This window comes from Malania oleifera, chromosome 11 (assembly GCF_029873635.1).
Source record: "Malania oleifera isolate guangnan ecotype guangnan chromosome 11, ASM2987363v1, whole genome shotgun sequence".
In the NCBI taxonomy this organism is placed as follows: Eukaryota; Viridiplantae; Streptophyta; class Magnoliopsida; order Santalales; family Ximeniaceae; genus Malania; species Malania oleifera.
In genome coordinates, this window is record NC_080427.1 from 65,956,189 (window position 1) to 65,977,850 (window position 21,662).

At 34.8% G+C, this 21,662-nt stretch overlaps 1 protein-coding gene across 1 annotated transcript; it reads left to right on the forward strand.

The window, feature by feature from the left end:
• Positions 1–11,337: 11,337 nt before the first annotated feature.
• On the forward strand, positions 11,338–12,233 carry LOC131168303 (transcription factor PIF3). The gene has a single exon (XM_058127629.1). It carries the CDS (start codon positions 11,386–11,388, stop codon positions 11,971–11,973), a length of 588 nt encoding a protein of 195 aa, XP_057983612.1. The 5' UTR covers positions 11,338–11,385; the 3' UTR covers positions 11,974–12,233.
• The last annotated feature ends 9,429 nt before the right edge of the window (positions 12,234–21,662 follow it).

Consider the following 21,662-nt stretch of genomic DNA (forward strand, 5'->3'; position numbering starts at 1 on the left):
AAATTTGTATTTTATGATAATAAAAATAATTTATACCTTGTAGAATTCACCCTGAAACACAAATATACTACTGATGAAATTTCTGAAATTCCTAGCATAACATATTTCCCTTACCTTGACTAACTGAACTCATCTACCGATTCTAACTCATGCCCATGACATTCATAATTCCATTTCCCTGAAAATATCACATGTATATTCCTTTCAAATAACTGAATTCTCAAAATAATCTCGTACTCACATTTTCCGAATTATAAACTATTCATTATCTTACTTGGATTCTTGGGAATACCCACTAAAAACCTAGTGTGCTTGCCGTGTATATACCAACCCTGAATTGTATAAAATCCAAATTTCTCAATTTAACCTCAGAAATGCATTCATATATAAGCTTATACCTTCAATAAATTAATGATCAATCCAAAAATACCCAAATAACATCCTTATCGGGTTTCCTGAACTACGCATGCAGGGATCCCAAAATTATACCTACAGGGCTCATCCGAACCCTAAATTCATTCATTCAAACTGTGGTATAAACCGGCGCACACATTATCGGTTTAACCCTTTTCACATACAAAGTTCGGTATATAACCGGCACTTGTTTTCCACATTTTCAAATAGCAAAATGGAACTCTAGTTCCAATAGTTCATATACATATTTAAACAGATTCACATATTCCATTTCTTATCATATGTCACACTCATTTGGTTAAAAATCCGCTATATAGCATATAACTCGATAAATATCATTTAAATGGAAAATAAAGGGTTCAAGCATCTCCTAGGTTAAGATTAATACAAATAAATAAGTTTTGAAAAGTTTGGAGATCACACACCAAAACCCTCATTTTTACCAAAACCGTAAAATCATAAAATCGACATTTCTACCTAGTGAAACTTTGCAAATAAGCAGTCATATCATAAATATAAACATAAGCTAACTTTTTAATGGTTTAGTTTTCTAAAAAGACTGGTGTAAAAAAATCTCCTTACCTATTTTATGAATATTGAAACATGAGCTACCCGGCTCCTAAGTAATAAAACGAGTTCTCAAAACCTAAAAATTGAAGAAAAATACTTTAATACAATACTATTTACTACAGATCTATTGAACCAAAAAAAAAAACTTAGACCCTTACCTCGATTTCGGGATAAAACCCAGAAGTCTTCAAAACGAAGATCCAATCTGCTATAATCGTAGAGGTTTTCCCCCTAATCCATGTAGTAATGTCGGATCGTGGATTCGAGTGACGAATAGCTAGCGAAGGATCGAAGAGAGAGAGAGAGACAGAGAGAGCTCGCATATTCTAGAGAGAAAAAGAGAGCTTTTGTGATTTCTTAACCCTTAAGCAACCAAAAATGATATTTATAGACCCCTTGACTTGGTAAAACTCGTCGATGAATGGTGCCTTCATCAATGAGACATAGAAGACTCGTCATCGACAAACCCAAGTCTGATATTTTTCCTATTGGTCAGAATCTCTTCGTTGCCGAAACTCTGAATTTCAACGACGAACTGCAGAAGGACCTTCATCGATGAGAACATTGGTTTTGTCGACGAAGCCTACTAAAATTACATTTTTACCATTTTTCTTATTTTATGGGCTCGAGTCTCTACACATATTTATAGCCAAAAAGTCATTCTAACCGCTATCTAATCGGTGGGAGTGAATCCCAAAAGATTGGCTCGGGAACTAGCCATTTTCTAGCCATTGGTGTTCAGGTCCCAATGTTAATTGTCGACGAGTGCCATCCAATCATCGACAAATGACCTGTAGTCATCGACGAAAAACCCCTTTTCATTAACGAGTCACCTGGGCTAAAAAATATATTTTGCTACTAGAAAAATTCATTGATGATTCGAACCCATTCATTGATGAGTCCTTGAAATTCGTCAACGATTCATCCCCATTCGTCGACGATTGCCCTATTTTGCATACTATTAAGTCTTTTAATGATTTAACCTATTCTTAGACAAAACACTTCTCTCATATCACAAGGAGAGCAGAATCTGCTATGGAAGAAGTAATTGAAGCTCAACAGGTGCTACATGATGCACCAAGTGACTTAGAGATTCAAAGAAGGCTGGCAGATAGGAAAATGAAGGCTAACAAACTGTGTGATGCCAATAGGTAGTTCCTTACTTAACTAGCCAAGGCCAAGTATTTGAAAGACAGTGACAAGGGGAAAGCTTACTTTCATGCACTGATAAAGAGAAAAGCACACATGAATCACATTTCTGCTGTAACCAAGGAGAATGGTGAAAGAGGACGAAACTGTGAGCATTGATGCACAGATTGTTACCAGAGGGAAGGTTGTGAATGATTCTCAAGCTGCCAGTATGGTGGCCCCCATCATTGAGGAGGAAATCAAGAAAGCTCTTTTTAGTATTGGGGATAACAAATCTCCTAGTTCCGATGGGTTCTTCGCATGCTTTTTCAAAAGAACTTGGAGCATAACAGGTAAAGTTCTGGTAAATGCAGTTACATAATTCTTTGAGACTGGTAGGCTGCTGAAGCAAATTAATAATATAGTGATTGCCCTAATTCCTAAATCCAAGCATGCTAACACTATAAAAGAATACAGACCTATCTCTTGTTGCAGCGTTGTATACAAGGTGATATCTAAAATATTCGTAGGAAGGGTTAAGCCCTGCTTGCAGGAAATTATAAATCCAGCTCAGTCTACTTTTATTGAGCAAAGAAGTATGACTGAAAACATTTACTTAATCCAAGAGATTTTGAGAAAGTATGCAAGGAAAAGTGTATCTCCCAGATGTCTGTTAAAGGTGGATCTAAGGAAAGCCTATGATACAATGTCGGGGAAATTTTTAAAGGAAATGCTGTCTAATATGAACTTCCCGGAGACTTTGATTAACTGGATAAACCAGTGTGTGACTACTACCAGCTACTCTTTAGCGATCAATGGTGGGTACTATGGATTCTTTGAAGGGAAGAAGGGACTAAGACAAGGGGATCCTTTATCCCCCCTTTTGTTTGTAATCGGAATGGAGTACCTGTCAAGGCTGTTGTTTGGGCTGGAACTGAACAAAAATTTCAGGTTTCACCCGAGATGTGAACATCTTAAAATTTCCTTTCTTGCTTTCGTAGATGACCTGTTCTATTTTCAAGAGGTGACTTCAATTCAGTGGAGGCATTACTGCAGTGTCTAGAGATATTCTCAAAATGCTCAGGGTTACATGCTATTAATCTGAAATCAAATCTTCTTCACGCTGGAGTTAAGGAGGTGGAGCTGCAACAAATTAGAAATCTTACAGAATTTCAGGAAGGGAGCTTCCCTTTCAGATACCTGGGCATCCCACTAGCAGCTTCTAGATTGAATAAGATGCATTATTCCCCATTGATCAATAGAGTGTTTGAATTGCTCCAAGGTTGGCCATCTCATACAACTTGCTATGCAGGAAAGCTGGAACTAGTTAATTCAGTAATTCAGGGTGTTGAATGTTTTTGGTTGGCTATATTTCCAATCCAAAAATATGTCCTAGATCATCTAGTTAAATTGTGTAGAGCTTTTTTCTAGGGAGGAAGTAAGAAACCGCCTGTAGCTTGGAAGGAAATGTGCTTACCAAAAAAGGAAGGGGGCCTGAGGATCTTTGATCTGGAATCCTGGGACAAGGCTCTTCTTACCCAAGCCCTTTGGAACTTACAAAGTAAAAAAGACACTCTTTGGGCTAAATGGATGCATCAGATTTATTTGAGAGACTCACAGTTTTGGGATGCTGAGGCTAAACATGAAGATTCCCAACTGTGGAAAAAAATAGTTGATCTAAAAAATTGCCTTGTTCAGAAGGAAGTAGTATGGCAGCTGAGAACTTGTTGAAATCATGGGTTGTGGATGGGCAAATTTCTTCATCTATGGCCTATAGGTATTGGAGAAACAGAGGGATTGAAGTAGTATGGCACAAACATGTTTGGAAATGTGGTAGTATTCCTAAGCATGCTTTCACCTTATGGTTAGGAATCAAAGGGAGGTTACCCACAAATGAAAAAATTATTGGAGATGGCCGAAACTAGGAGTGTGTGTTTTGCAACTCAGAAATGGAGACAAATGATCATTTATTTTTTGCTTGCCGATTTACTAAAGAAGTATGGAGTCAAATCAGATCATGGTTGGGTGTTACTAGAGAAATGTCTACCGTGAAAGCTGCACTCAAATGGCTACATAAAGAAGCAAGAGGCACCAGAATCTAAGAAGATTTGCTTAGCAGCTACTGTCTATCTGATATGACACTTTAGGAATAAGAGGAAATTCGAAGGAAGGATCATCTCAATGCAGGAGCTGACTGGAGTGATTCAAAGGTACACATTTAGAGCAGCCTTTGATAAGTTTAATATGTATTGTTCCTATTGAATGACTTTAATTGATTGGAAAGATTAGTACTTCTATTGATAGCTTGGTAGGCTTTCTATTTGTTCTACCATGTTTAATTCTGTTTTGTTAACAATTTCGATTCCTGGGTATGCCCAGAGTAGTTGTAAATATTCAATTTGATCAATACATTTACCTTTACTGATAAAAAAAAAAAGTACATTAAAGATATTAAGTCTAATGAAGAATAATATTTTTCCAATTGAATTTCCCTTTGAATATAAGATATCTTGTTTATGAAAACACATTTGAAACCTCATTTTTGATATCTTATATGATAGTATGTCCTTTATAAAAATATGCTTGACTCTCTTGAGGCTTTAGGACATAAACTTGTTTTGTCAAAACTGGGAGTAAGTATGTAAAAGTTTATACCACAAATACCACTTAACACTTGTCCCATTTGAAAACATATTTGAGTATAGGATTCTTTTGTCAAACTCTTTGATTTAACTTTGAAAACTATAAAAGTTGAGTTTTTGACTTTAGAAAAATCCTATAAACTCATGTGTCCGAGTATACATGTGCAAATTGCTCAACTTTTGCTCAGAAAACATGCATGAAACAAAGTCGCAAGAGTTACAAAGATTACTGCCTCAAACACACCCCATTACATATAATTATACAATAAGCTTCCTTTAATTGTGCTTGGGTTCTTTCGAGTGAGTGTCCATCTGATCTTTCCTATTTGAATGTCTACTCGGTCCAATCTTTGGCTTTGATTTAGTACTTCATGTATTTGTCCCTTGAACCTATACTAAACATGATGTGCAAAGATGGAATGCACTAGGAACAACAAATAGGTTAATATCATCAAAACACAATAAACATGATTATGTAGCCACCAATTAAGGCTAAAAAACTCCTCCTTTTTGATGATGTCTAACCTATTAAGATTTAACTTATCTTTGCAATTGAGTTTGTACTTATCATAGCTTGATATGCAAAGATTAGTTTACCTACAACCACTAATGGATTGTTATATTCAAAACTTGACAATAAAGATTATGTAGCCACCAATGCTAACACAAACAAACTTAGCAAATTTAATAGATTTAAGCACTAAGGTGTCCAAGTTAGGCATATGACGTCCAAATTGAGTGAGGTTAGTCCCAACATTTCTATGATATTGAACTCGATGTGGCGGTGCTAACGGTACCCAAAAACTCTAGACCAATTGAAAATTATGTGTTTAGAAGCTAACCTAGCAAACTTAGTGTATTTAAGCACTCAGGTGTCCAAATTAGGCATACAAGGTTCAAATCGAGTGGGGTCTGTCCCAACACATCTGTCACATTAAGCTGGACGAGTTGGAGCTAACGGTGCCCCAAAACTTCTCCCTAGAGCTTTTTGCGCACTTATAAGCAAAGTTAGAATAAAAATAAACTTGGCAAACTTAGTGGATTTAAGCACTCAGATGTCCAAGTCGGGCATACAAGGTCCAAACCAAGTGGCGTCACTCTCTACACGTTCGTGACATTGAGCTGGATATGTTAGAGATGACGGTGCCCAAAAAATCCTCTGTAGGGACTTTTTGCACACTTAGAAGCAAAGTTAGAATATAAACAAATTTAGGAAACATAGTGGATATAGACACTTAGTTGTTGAAGTCAGGCATACAAGATACAAATTGAGTGGGGTTAGTCTCTACATGTTTGTCTCATTGATCTTGACGTGTCAAAGATGATGGAGCCCAAAAACTCGTCCCTGGGAGCTTTCTGTTCACTTAGAAGTAAAGTTAGAATACAAATAAACTTAGCAAATGTAGTGGATTTAAGCACTCATGTGTCTAAATCAGTCATATGAGGTTGCCATTGAGTGGGGTCAACTCAGATTGATCAAACTTAGCTATTTAAAATTGTATCATTTTTTGTTTAACTATGCCGGATCATTTTTGCTATTAAGTCATTTTTACTTATAGTATGTACATATATATTAAAAAATTGTATACTAATTTTTTATATATTTATTACTTTGTAGAGTCTACAGGTTATCACAAGAAGATGAGGACGATGCTGAGCACTATGGTGAGATGCAAATTTTTTTTTATGTATTTTTTGTTATCTGAATAGATCATATATATGTATATATATATATATATATATATGATATTTCTGAACAATTCGTATATATATTTTGAACAATTTATGAATTTTTCATTAATTCTGGTTCAATATTATGTGTGAAGAAATGTAATTACAGGTTTTTACAAAGATTAATTGATGATTTCAAAAAAAAAAAATTATTTTAAAATTTTAGAGATGGTTCTACAACTATCACTAAAAACCGTCACTAATATATAGTAGGACTTTTAGTGATGGTTTTACAAATCATCACTAATAGTATGACCTTTAGTGACTATTTTTAGTCAAAAAAATGTTCAAGTTATAGTGACAGTCTTAGGCTTTTAGTGACGGAATGAAACCGTCACTATTAATTAATTATCACCGCCGATCTAGTGACCAATCCGAAATCGTCACTGAGTTGTTACTAATAAGTATTAGTGATGATTTGCTATTATTAGTGATGGTTTGAAACTGTCATTAATAACCTTCATTTTTGTAGTGATATATATATATACATACAAATATAAACAACACATAAACATGAAATATCTATCACATAAGCATACTAACAAACACATAAACACAGAAGAGGCTAGCACCCAAAAACACTCATTCAAAGGATGATAATTACTTTTACATTGTGTATGAGAATAAACTGCTCACATACCCTCTTGAAAAAAAAAAAAGATCAAGCCACTTGTTATTCCTAAAACAGTTTTAAATCCATTTCAAAAATATTTTGGAGTTTTGAAATAAACTTTGAATTCCCCGGGAAAAATATTTTTATTATTATCTTTTTGTGTAAAAAACAGAATTTTTCAAAAAACTCTTTGCATTAATAGAGCCTTGAAATCTCTAAAATTTAGACAACAATCATTTTTCCACCCTAAAGTTGTGTCATGGGTGATCACTTTTAAAAATTGTTCATTTTCCAACACAAAATTAAATTATTGGTTTTTTGGTGGGAGAAGCACAAACTCTCCTTATGAACAATTGAAATCGAAGTAAAAATCATCCTAAAAAATGTCTAAAAGTAGCATCATGGACATTCATTTCAAAACTCTTTTTTAAGAAATCCTTGAAAAATGATTTTTTTTGGTTTTTTATGGAGAAAACCATAAAATCAACATAATTTAGATAGTTAGTAAACTCTACCATATACTCTAGAGAGTTTTCAAATATAGAAAAGATGCAAAACATTAAAAAAAAAATAAAAATGAAAAAAGTCCAAAAAAGTGGTCAAATGTTTGATTGACCGCCTACAGAAGAAAGACTCATCAATCATGCCGTCGAGGTCAATCTACCACTTGCATGAAACTTCAATTATTCTATAAGTTTAATGCATATTTATATGAAACTAGAACATGAATTTTGCCTACACTTGTCTTAGATGACATCAATTTCAGAAATCCACATGCATACATTGGAAAATGGGAAGAAAAGATTTGTACAATCATTTTTTAAAATTGTACTTTTTAAAAATTTGGTTGAGAAACATGTATGCCTTTTTTTTTTTTCTTCCTAGAAACACTAAAATTATTACCTTGCGCAAATTGATATTCAAAAAATTGCACTACACAAAGAAAAGACAACAATCCACACCTACATACACATAATTGAAATGCAACTATGAAAATAAAAAGAGAAAAGTGAGAAGATTGATCTGAATCACAAAAACAGTATTATTGGCTAGTAGGAAAAAATCACTCAAAAGAAAACAAATGGTGAGATAAGATATGAAAATGAAATAAGAGAATGTACCTTCACAAAATCAAACTTTGAACCCTCTCCAATAATGGATGAAACCTCTATATTTAATGCAATCAGGCTTTCCTTTTTGCCACTAAGACGAGCTGCGAAAAGATCCGTGCAGGGTTCATGAATAGGTCATGCAAAAGGGGAGGGAAGGGAAGCTGAATTTAAATTCAAATTTTCAACTTCCATAACTATCAAGCAATAACTACTTGTACTCTGTTTGTTGCTTGACACACGCCAATGACTAGGAAAAATGGCGCACTCAAATTCAACCAATCAAAAGAGAGAAATTCAAATTTTGAATTTCCATAGGATTGATCTACCACCCTATGAAAACCAATTGACCCCTATTAGACTCGGGCCAATCCTTTGCATGTGCGTGAAGAAATAGATAAGGAAAAGAGGACCAGTCAAGCCTTTTACAATATTCTTCTTCTCAATTAGATTATGAAATGTTGGTCAAAAAATGGATATCAACAATCTACAAACTCCATAGTTGGGATTTGGAGAGAAAGAAGTTAAATTTACATCTCTAATCCCAACGTACCATGAAAGCAATCATCCTAATGCCTTGGCTCAAGTCAAGGACCTGTACGAAAAATATGTGTGTATGTTGAACTTCTACACTTAGGAGGGATTCATATTCCCTTGTCTGACAATTGATAATTAAGTCAATAGGGGTCTTTCTAACCTCCTTCTTGTTAATAAAATGTGTCTTGATTAGCTTTGTCAACTTATGAAAGTGGTTTTATTGAGTTCAACAACAAACTTATGGACCAATTTAGTGACATGCCTTTAAAGGTTGACATTAAAGCTTAGCATATATTCTCGTTGAAGACCATATATAACGCCATGATAGTCTGAAAGCTCTCCACATTATCTATAGGTCATTAATTTGTGCCATCATAGTTTTCTATGTAAGTTGCGTAAAGTTCATGGTTATTATTGATAGTTCGAAGTATCTTAGGTAAATGGGAGCAAAGTATCCTAGGTAAATAGGAGCAAATGTCACAATTTGTTTTATTGTCTTAATTGGTACTTACATTACACTAATTTTCTTTCTCACATGTAGTCTTTTCTCTTATAGATCTCCGTTGTGCTGGACCCGAGCTCAAGGATCATCCTCACCAAAAACCTCATTTTCTTGGGTGCATCCACACACATATAAGGATCATTCTCATTATATTTTGAATGTTATGTATGATTTGCTTCTAAGCATAATCCTCTTAGCTCCATCCAACCTCATAAAGACCAAATGTCCTTTGTAAAACCATTCTTACAATATCTTTTCTCTTCCTCCTACTTGTGATGGGATAGATCTTCAATTTTTGGTAATTAATTTTTTATTTCGGTTTTCCCAATCCTAGGCAATCATACTCTCTTGCTTTTGAGGATTTCAAAGAATCGTGTGTGTATGTATGTATGTGTGTGTATATATATATATATATATATATCTATGTGTGTGTGTGTGTGTGTGTGTGTGTAGAGTTTCATTAGCAATTTATCTTTACTCAGAAAGACTTAAATCTTGTGTGTGAGAAAAGTCACTTATGCATTTAGTCCGCAAGTTAGTCTACAAAGAGTCTACAAAGATTTCACTTAGTTACCAAGGACAAACCTAAGATGAAGGGTTGTGTTATTCATCATTACGGAGGCAACCCCTCTTCTAAGTGGGAGAATGTTTGAAGATGCAATTGCCTTCATTAGGGTACCAAATTATCATCAATTCCCTTTACTGTACAACACGTTATGGCTCCTTTTATCTACCAATTTAGTTGCTTTAATGATGTTTATTGGTATTTAAGCATTGATAATTTCTTGATTATTGTTATGATCATATTTATTATTAAGTCCGTGATGTATCTATTTTAATTCATATCTTTTCATTAGAAACGGAGGTGAATGCATTGGGCCTTGGATAAAAACTTAAGATGACGGATCACAACATAGCCACCCTTTTTGCTTAACAAAGTTACACAGATTGGGAGACAGAATGGGACAATAGTGAAGTATAGAAATGGAGGCCTACGTAGGACGTCCTCATTCTCTGCAGCAGTCATGGAAGAATATGCGGACTCGTAGCTTGTTATTTGCTAGGTATCCTTGTGTTGAAAACTACAGATTCCGTTGGAACACAGCACACATTAGGACAGAACAAGAAAAAAAGAAAAGAAAAAGCAATGATAATAGTAATAACTGAAAATAAAGGTTTAAAATGCGTTTTTTAAATGAATAAAAATAAAGAAAAAGCACATGTAGGTGTTTCCTTCGATGATATATAATGGTGGGGTGTGGGGTTTGTTATTAGCAGATCTTGGTTGAATCTAGGCAGAAAGTTTCAAAGGATTCAAACAGGGTAGAGCTAGCTTTGGTAGCTTTAAAAATACCCCTCTTTAAAAGAAGAGCCTGATCAGCCCCCACCCTCTCACTCTCTCTCTCACTTGAAAGAGAACAAACCGAGGGAACATCAACAGTTATTTTCTTTCAGCAAACAGTGTGCATCCTAGGGGCCATTATTATTGTTCGTACCCAACGACGATTTTTTCCTTGGATTTAGCATTCATCCTTCCCCAGTTCTTCGATTTCAGAGACCTCACGGACCCCCACCCACCCCGCAAAAAAAAAAAACCCATCTTAAGACAAATAATCCAAATGGGTCTCTCCCCCCACAATTTTTTCTTACACATCCTGAGACAAATAATCCAACTGAGTCTCTCTTTGGGTGGGGGCCCTGGTGGTAGTGGGTCACGTATCTCGTTTACCAACCAAAGTGAAGCGAAGGAGGGGAAAGCAAAAGGCCTGCTAGCTAGCTAGCTTGCGTATATATGTTAGCTTCATCAACTCAGTAGGCCGTAGGGCAGACATCGATCCGTATCCTGCCCCAAATATCATATCGGTTGATGACTCCCATGTCTCTCTCTCTCTCTCTCTCTCTCTCTCTCTCTCTCTCGCCTAAGTACACTTATATACATACATATATATATATATATATATATATATACACACACACACACACATACACACCTTTTTGTGCGAAGCAAATACTGTAGCTATTACCCACTGCTGACTGCTCCCTTGGCCGAGCTATAAATATGTTATTGTGTGTGTGTGTGCGTGTAAGGGTGTCAAACTGATTCACTTGCTATTTCTTAATTCGCCCACGCCAATATATATGGTAATGGAACACCTTGCTGGTAGCAACGTCCCTAGTTGCAGCGGGGAGGAGATCACAAAGACGGTGAAGACGGGGAGGAAAAGATCAAGCAAAGGAGGCGGAGGCGGAGGCTGCGTCGGGGGCATGAGCGGCGGTGGTGGCGGGAGTGTGAAGCTGTCGACGGACCCGCAGAGCGTGGCGGCGAGAGAGAGGAGGCACCGCATAAGCGACCGCTTCAAGATACTGCAGAGCCTGGTGCCGGGAGGGGCCAAGATGGACACCGTCTCCATGCTCGACGAGGCCATTCACTACGTCAAGTTTCTCAAGGCTCAGATATGGCTCCACCAGGCCATGATCGGAGGACTCCTCCAGCACGACGCCATCGACCCTGTCGCTCCGCCTTCTGCTGCGGCGGCATTAATCCCTCCGACGTCCGATCATTATGAGTCTCTTCATATTTTTAGTCCTTGTAATCATGATGATGATCTGAATGCAAATGCTACTTCCTGCTCATCGCTGAACACCTCAGTGCCGCTACCGGAGTGCGTCTGGTCTCAAGCTGAAGATAATATTGCAACGTTTTATGATCCCTACGTACAATATTAACTACTAGCGACTACTTAGGTCATCTCTCTCTCTCTCTTGTGGGTGTCAAAAGCTACGTACGTACGTACATACGTACTTTTGTATGGGGAAGGCGAGATTTAGGATCAATTAGCTGTTGTAATGTGCATGGTTAATTACGAGTGTTTTTACTTAAGGGACTATGCAAATTCTATCTCGATCCTCACCCCCCCCCCCCCCCCCCCCAAAACTCCCTTTTTGTTGTTTCAATTTTTTGGCTGTAGTAAAAAAGTAAAAGTACAGTACCTCTTATTTTGGCAAATTAGTTGAGTGAGTTAAGGGTCTCAGGTCTCTACTTCGAGCATAAATGAAAAGAATCATGCATATATAATTTGCATGGGGAAACCATCAACCCACTACTTGTTGCTATATATTTATTCTAGCCATATATGGTTTTTTGGTTTTTTTTTTTCGGTTCAGTTTCAATATAAAATCGAAACTGAACTTTTTAACTTTTGAAAATTGAAACCGAAATCAAAAACCGAAAAACCAAATTGCTTATGCTTTTAGTTCGGTTTCGGTCTGATTTTCGATTTTTTATAAACCCCCACTTGTGGGATTAGCATAAGAAATGAGGGGATGATTAAACGCTGTCCTTTCATATTAAGGACCAATGGATGAAAAAATTATTGATTGAGCTGGACCTGCTGTGCATCCATTTCTTTAAAAATATGTGACTTGTTGTACGTTGGTAAATTAATTAATTGATTCCACCTCTGAAAGACAAATTAATAGTACCTAGCATATACATATATATATATATATATATATATATATATATAATTTTTTATGGGACGCAAGAAGATCGATCTACACCTCAAACACAAACACGATATTGATCTGCACATACGTGCTCCTGCATTTACACATATCGATTTACTTACTGCAAAATGCAAATATATATTGGCACCTCACTAGCTGCGACATTGCCCCAAGCGCAAATAGATATTGAAATGCACACCCATAGATCTAATTAAGCCTTTCAATTTAATTCACTGGCAATCTTTGATGTCCCAATTATTGAATTCCAATAGTATCTTAGCTAAACACAAGTGTAGTCCCCGGGTCTACGTCCGCCTTATTGATACAATTCGGGATGCATTTGCATTTGTAAGAACATGAATTATTTTTTTAAATTAAATTATATAAATTTTATCTTGATTCAATTTAATCAAATGATACCTTTATTTTTATCGTCTACTATCATGGGTCAAGTATTTCACACTTTATGAAGGGTACTAGTTAGAGCACCTTTTAACTACTCAATCAAAATATTACAACCATTTACCAACGAGACACTTTCATAACAGTTAGAATGAAATGTAAGTAGTAGTAAATAATTCATGAAAATGAATGACAAGTAGCAACAAATATCATAGTAACGTAATTCATTAAGTAATTATTCCATACGTGATGTGTGTCTAACAAGAAAAGCAAGTAAGCTAAGAATGTTTACTATAGTATACATGTGTAAATTGTAAGTTAAGGTGTATGCCCAAAAAGGGAGGTGATTTGGGTGATAAAAAATTTAAGCTAACACTTAAATAATTTTGCCACAATTTAAACAAGTGTTCTAAGTATGCAAAGACTATCAATAATCAGAGTAAATATGTACGAATGCAAATGTGCTAAAATTAAAGAGTTCAAGGAAGAGAAAATAAAACAGAGATTTTGAAAGGTTCGGCTATGCTTGCCTACGTCCTTGCCTCAAGGAAACCACTTGAGGATTCCACTAATCACTCCTTCAATAGGTGGAGATGCCTAATTCCTTCACTATGCGAAAATGCCTCCGTCCTTCACTAGGCGAAGATATCTTTACAATCTCTCCTTCATTAGGCGGAGATGCATTTAAGTCCCTCGAGCGAAATATCCCTTTCATTTGACACGATTCACTCTCGAACCATCAATGTACAATGTTGAATCGATATAAATTGGTGTATAATGAATGCTCCTAAATTAAGCTGATAAGTACAATAAAAAATGGCACACTAATACACTCCAAAAAATGAATAAGAATGAAACTCAAAGGAGTAACAAAAGGTAATTCATTACGTAATAATTCCATTAGTGATGTGTGTCTAACAAGAAAAGCAAGTAAGCTAAAAATGTTTACTATACATATGTAAATTGTAAGTTAAGGTGTAGGCCCAAGAATGGGGTGGAATTGGGTGATAAAAAATTTAAGCTAACACTTAAATAATTTTTCTTTAAAAATATTTTTAAAAATTTAAACTTAAATTGTTCATTTCTTTTGCGGTTTGACATTCGAAAATAAGACTATGTACATCGTCATTTAAACTACAAAGAATAATATGCTTTTCTTTGAAATTTAGTTCAACTAACCTTTTTTCGCTTGGTGATTGTTCCAATAAAATCTTTGGAATATCCTCATTTTTCTTTGTGATTGAGAAGTTTCCTTTGGAGATGATCTCCCACAAATTCAAGTCATATGCTTGAATGAAGACGATCATTTTTTTTTTCCACGCGTGGTGGTTTGAACCGTTGAACATTGGTGGTTGATAAATGGATCGTCCATTTGAAGAGGTGCTCACCAAATACTCCATTTGATCTTTTACGCTTTGGATTTTACTCTGAAAATACAAGTACTTCACTCTGATACCACTTGTTAGATGTCGTAGCTCGTGGAGTATATACGTGTGCCCCGCAGCGGATATTCAATGTAGAGTAAGAGGGGGGGGGTGAATGGCTCTTTTTGCGTATTTAAAAATTCTCTTTAAAAAACAAAATACTTGGCAAGATTCAAGCAATTATATCACAATGTATGGAATTTAAATAATGCACAAGAACAATAAAGAGTAGGGAGAGAGAAGCTTGACACCGGGATTTAACGTGGTTTGGCACCCAGCCTACCTCCACACCTTAGCACCAAGCTAAGGATTCCACAAACCACTATAATCGCTGCTTTCCTAGTAGAACAAGTCTTACAAACTTGGGAACAAATGCCTACCGCTCACAAAGAGCCTTTACCGATTCGGTTCACAAAGAACCTTACAACTTGGATACACACACACACACACACACACACACACACACACACTCCCTGCACTTTTAGTAATATTTTTGGCTTATACGTTTTATGGGTATGCAAGAAGATCGATCTACACCTTAAACAAAAACACAAACACAATATTGATCTGCACGTACGTGGTCCTGCATTTACACAAATCAATTTACTTACTATAGAATGCAAATATATATTGGTACCTCATATAACAACCTGCATACCTTACCATTTTTTTTCCATAATAATAGTATCCACATAATAGTCTTGGCAAATCATAATCAACCTGATAAATCATAATCCACCTAGATCCAAGGGAACCAAGGGTATACCTGAAATACAATACCAATACCTAAGCAACAGGAAACGTTATAACATATACACATCAAATTGTCCAACCAACACAATAACAGAGTCTTTTTACAACTGTCATAGACATACGCATATCCCAAAACATCCAAAAGTGGCCTAGGGTCACCACCTAAAAATCTGTCAGACTCTAGCAACAAGACTTACCCTTCAGATAGGGTAAAATAGTTGAACTCTAATGCTATGGAGCTTTATCCACTCTTTTATCTGGGGCTCCTGAAATGTTTATATAGTTTGGGGTGAGACACCTCTTAGTAAGGGAAATAAACTAATATCAGTGTGTGGCAACATGAGTAATTCCGTGATATGCATATAACAGTATAAAAATCATACTTAGCAAATATACCCGTATCATATCTGGGGAAAATATATTTTATCATATCATGGTATAACATATTTGTTGACCTTATTGGTCATATCCTGATCTTGATAATGACAAATACTCAAGTATTTAATGGTTATCTAGTTCATGTGCAGGTTCATATTAGTAGATACATTGATAACACGTGAAAGCTTGAAGCCTCAAGACCTTATTAATTTTTTATTTAAATGCTTTATTCATTATGGGTCTATACTAGTAAATAGGGTCTGGTTTGTCATAATCATACGCATCACTTGCATGGATAATAGGTAAGCTCAAATGAAATATACCTATAAATGACCCTAGGACACTCACACATACATACATATATATATATATGGCTAAATGGATAGGGTGATTGCATGATTAAATATGATCGAAATGCACTAAATATGCATGTTCGGTCAACCATACTTGAAAGTACAAAAACCACCTGGTCGATCGAACCGAGACTAGGTCAACAGTTTGACCACAACTTGGTCGACCGAGCCATGGCCAGAATATTCCTCTCGATCGACCAAACTCCCTATAAGTCAACACTTTGACTACCCGGTCAATCGAGAAATTATAAACCAACGCCCTAGTCGACTGAGTTCCCACATGTGGAATTCAACTGTCTCGTTGACCAAACTATGTAGTTCGAATCCTCTCGGTTGACCGAACCGCACTAAAAAGGAAAATCGCCCTAAAACCTCCATGTCCGGTCGACCGAACTTGTAGTTCAATTTATACCCGATTGATCAAACTTTAAGCAACTCGGTCAACCTAACTTCCTTCGATCGACCGGTGCTCTTGGGTTGTCCTATTATTTTTACCGTGATTAAAATAATAAAATAGAGTTAATTGGATTAAAATGGTTTAAAACAATATTAATAATACCCTACATGTCCTAACGGCTATAATTTTCCCAACTTCTATATATAGCCCATCATTTGCAAAGATTAAGGATTGATTAGGATTCATGATTAAGAAAAATCCTTAAAAAATATTTTTTTGGCCCAAAATCCTCATACTCCTCCACTTTGTTTTCTTTGAACATCCAAACCTAGAGAGCGTGTTTAGATTATTAGTGCTTTATCCTAATAGCCCTATACTTTCATTGATACTTGTATTGTTTGATTTTTGTCACTACAAAAAATCAAGGTATTAGTGACGGATCAAATCCGTCACTAATACTCATAAATTTGTCACTTATAGTACTAGTGATGAATTTATGAGTATTAGTGACGGTTTTAAAATAGTTGCTATATGTGTCGTTACTACTAACTTTTAGTGACAAATTCAAAATTTCGTCACTAATAATGGAGTATTAGTGACGAATTACAACCATCACCAAAACCCTAATATCGTCACTATATAGTCTAGAATGGCTCAATTCAAATTCGTCACTAATAGTAGGATATTAGTAACGAATTAGAAATTCGTCCCTACTAGTAGGGTATTAGTGACGAATTATAAATCCGTCACTAAAAGTAAGGTATTTGTGAATGATTGAAATTCGTCACTAATAGTTTGGTATTAGTGACGAATTATAGATTCGTCACTAATACGCTTGCATTAGTGAAGGATTCATATTCGTCACTAATACCCTAATATTAGTGATGAATTAGAGATTCGTCACTAATACCCTACTATTAGTGACAAATTAGATATTCCTCACTAGTATTGTAGTATTAGTGAAGGAATCAAATTCGTCACTAATAGTAGGGTATTAGTGACGAATTTGAATCCTTCACTAATAATTAGAAAAATAAAAAAACTTTTATTACTAATTTTTTTAATCATCAATTCTTATATAAAAATCTGTAATTACATTTTCGAATACATAAACTGAAACCATAATTACTACAAAATTCGTAAATCATTCAAAATTGCGAATTTAAATACAAATTCAATTAAAATAAAGAAATAACATATGTTCAGATAATAAAAATTATTTAAAAATATTCAAAATTCAAATACAAATACTAGTAAAAATTCAAATTAAAATACAAAAACTCCATTTGTTCAAATAACAATAAAAATTATAAAGAAATAGTCAAAAGTTGCATCTGACGATTGTAGTGCATGCATGCATGGCCTCGTACTGATGTTATATGACACCCGTGAATCCTACAAATTAAGAGTCATTAAAAAAAACTTAGTATACAAATGGAGGAGAGCTGGCTCTTAGTATAATCAGGAAAAATAATTATATGATATAACAAATTCGCAAAAATTTCATAATTTTGCATATTACATAATTTGTATGGTAGTAATATCAATAATGAAAAATGTAACGTTGCGTTCAAGAGCATAGATTTTGAACATTTTGAATGGATTTGTACAAATTTTAATACAATTTGATATTACGTTTTATTTAAATTCAATGTAAATTCAAGTCCAAAGTGTCTACAAACACGAAGAGCATAAAATTATATTGAAATTTATTAAAGTCTATTTAAATCTAAATTTAAGATCTAAAATGCATGCTTTGGAATGCAGCATAAGATTAGTTTATGAGGGATTTGCACAATGACTCAATGAGGTATTAGCATTGCGTGGGGAAGGGGATGCAGCGAATAAATCCAGCCGGGTACACTTGTCCATTAGCATGCTTTACTGTTTCGTAAACAAGCATTATTGCTCTACTTGAAATAAAACTCTAAACAGTGATTGTGGGGTTTGCAGAGGAGGGAAATGGGAAGATTCATGGAGAAAAAGGTCATGAACTGGCATGAGAAAGTGTATATCTTTTCAAGTCTTAATGAGAAAATTTTAGAACTAAGTAAAATATGCCAGTCAAATGGACACGAAATTGGTCATTTGTTAGGTTGTTGAGAAAATCATGGAAAATAAAATATGCCTTAGGCGCTTTCATCGGTGATCTCATGCATGGACCATTTTTTTCCACTTTTTTTCGTTCTTTTCTACGGTGACATTGCAACCCATATGTCTAGATGAAACCCTAATTTGTGTCACATCTTGGCATTCCTACAGATTTTCAAAACTAGAAATTTGAAGCATAGATGGAGGGAAGGTGAATGTGGCCACGTGGACAATATTTACATTTACCTATCCACTTGTTAGACGAATCTAACTTAGAATTTGGCCTTATCTGCACAATATTTTAATTAGGACTAATGGAGATGTCAATCCAATCGTTAGTACTTTAACATTCATTTTATCATAATTATCGGTGTTCATGATTTTTTTTTAAAAAATTTTAACAAAAATTCGGTAGCATGCTGTCTATAAATTGGACATTTTCTCATAAAACCTGAACTTGATAGGTTCAAATAGATCATTTATAAGAAGTTCAAGGCACACGAGAACCTATATCCACTACCAGCATGCAATACACATCAACTGCATCTGTCATGCAGGAGGCATTCTAGACTAGCATGCAATCATGTAGCAATCAACAATTCACGACAGTAATATATATATCCATTAAATTTAGAATATAAATAGCAGAGAACAGTGGATAGTATTGAGTTCAGTGTAGTATTGTTATTCATCTAAGCATTTGGACATGAACGTTATAAGATGATAAGAGCATTTAATTTAAATAATTATGAAAATGATGCTCCCTCTGAGTTATGTATATATTCAACTTATGCCTTTTTCAAATTTTCAAATCCTTAGTTAAGTGTTTATAATATTTTCAATGATTTCGGCTCAACAATGAATGCTTTAGGCTTACCGGACCAAAAACATATAAATGAATGCTTCTTTAAATGAACTAAGCCTATATTGCTTCATTTCTTATGATTCCTAACTTTCACTCATCATTTCAAAAATATTTTAACATTGAAGCATATCATAATTATCGGTGTACATGGTTTTCTTTTTTTTGGGAAAAATTTTAACGAAATTTTGGCAACATGCTGTTTGTAAATTGGACATTTTCCCATAAAACCTATACCTCATAGGTTCAAATAAGTCATTTATAAGAAGTTCAAGGCACACGAGAACCTATATCCACAACTAGCATGTAATACACATCAACTGCATCCGCCATGTAGGAGGCATTCTAGACTAGCATGCAATCATGTAGCAATAAACAATTCACGACAGTAATACATGTATCCATTAAATTCAGAATATCCAATAGGTAAAGCTATCATCCATACAAGATGAATAGCTATCATATGAAAATTACCCAACTGAACAAGATATACAACTATAATAATAATAAAAAAAAAAAAACATGTACGCATTATGCAACCATATCAAACAATTAGAAATGACAACATCCAAAAGCAGGATGGAGTCATGTACCCCTTTCACGTATTCTGACAAAAACCTACCTCGTGCGTTCATCCAACTCTTATCCATGTTCATTAATTACCCTATAATATGTTCAAGTAAATGGTGTTATTATTTTGGTTCTCATAATGTTTATAACGCATACATCGTGAATCCTATAATCAATCATCATACTCTAAAGGGTATGAATCCTATCCCATTCAGGAATGTTGCATTTACGTTGTGATTAATCACTCAAATTCCTTCGTCATAGTCGTTATAAATTTCAGCAGCATCTCCCCATGTCTCTCCAAGTACACGAGATAGGGGAAGTGAACATGTTGCTAGTTTTCCATCACTAACAAATTGTCACAACACCCCACTATGCACCTAGAGAACACAAGTAGAGACGCGCTCGAAATATATAATGACAATTGACAGAACGATGACAACAATGTAAATACAACTTCCTAAACTGTCCACATTAGACAATCCAAGAATGGTTGAAATACAAACATTATTAATCGTAAGTGAAACAAATAATTAACATGTTTAAGTGATTATTAGTCAACATAGTATGTCTAATAATCAATTGAAATATAACAATTGATTTGTCTTACATGTACGATTAGGTATGAATATATAGTAACCGTTCTTGGATGGGTCTAAGCTTCAATGAATACATGAAATGTTAGTAATTAATTTGACATTTTACTTCATATTCCATTTAGTTCTTGACCTTTCACTGTACACTTAGAATTGTTGTTCTTAGCCAAGTCTTTTTTATTTTCAATTATAAGCCTAAATAGATATACAATGGCGAAATATACACATTCCTAATTTAACCAAATCCAAGAATGTTCACACTTACAAAAAATAAACCTTTAAAGTTCAAATAACATCTCTAATGATATAAATCAGAGGTTAGGAAATTCAAAAGCATCCATAGAAGTCCAATAAAATTTATCTAACCATCCTTAGTAGGCAAACCCATAAAATCCAGATCACTAAATGGGGCAAATGAATGCCTGAAGTTTCATTGTATGCAAACATGTGTACATGCACATAGACAAATTTCATGCATGCAACTTGTGGATATGATATGACCAAGTGGTGAATGGAGATGCAATAAAAGGTAGAAATAAAAAAAGCCAGATTCTAGAAATAAGTAAAAGTAACTCCAGTTTAAGAAAAAATGAGCAATTTAAGATGCTGAGACTTGTAAGATAATAATCAATAACTAACTGTCAATAATTATCAATCTAATTTAAGGGGTGACAAGTGAAGATGAAGAAAAGTGTGATTTTTTTGTTAGACGATCGAGATGATTGTTTATGTTTTCAAAGGACATGGTTCTATAAAGAAGCTAATTTTTCAAACTAGGATTTGAGCATCTAACCTCAATGTGTATGCATTTATGAAATGACAGAAAAGATAAATCAAGTCCTAATAGCAGAAGCAATACAGTTCCAATATCTCCCAAAATACAGGTAGAAATCAAATGCTCCATGTATTTTCATTAATTTTAGGGGCAATACAATGTAGATAGACACATCGAAACACGTCTACAGCCATTCAAAAGTAAGGTAAAACACAATGCAATAAAAAACAAATAACAGAAAAAAGAAATAAAATAAAAGCACAGGGGTGCATGAGCACATACATAAGCAAAAGAGAAAGCACATAAAA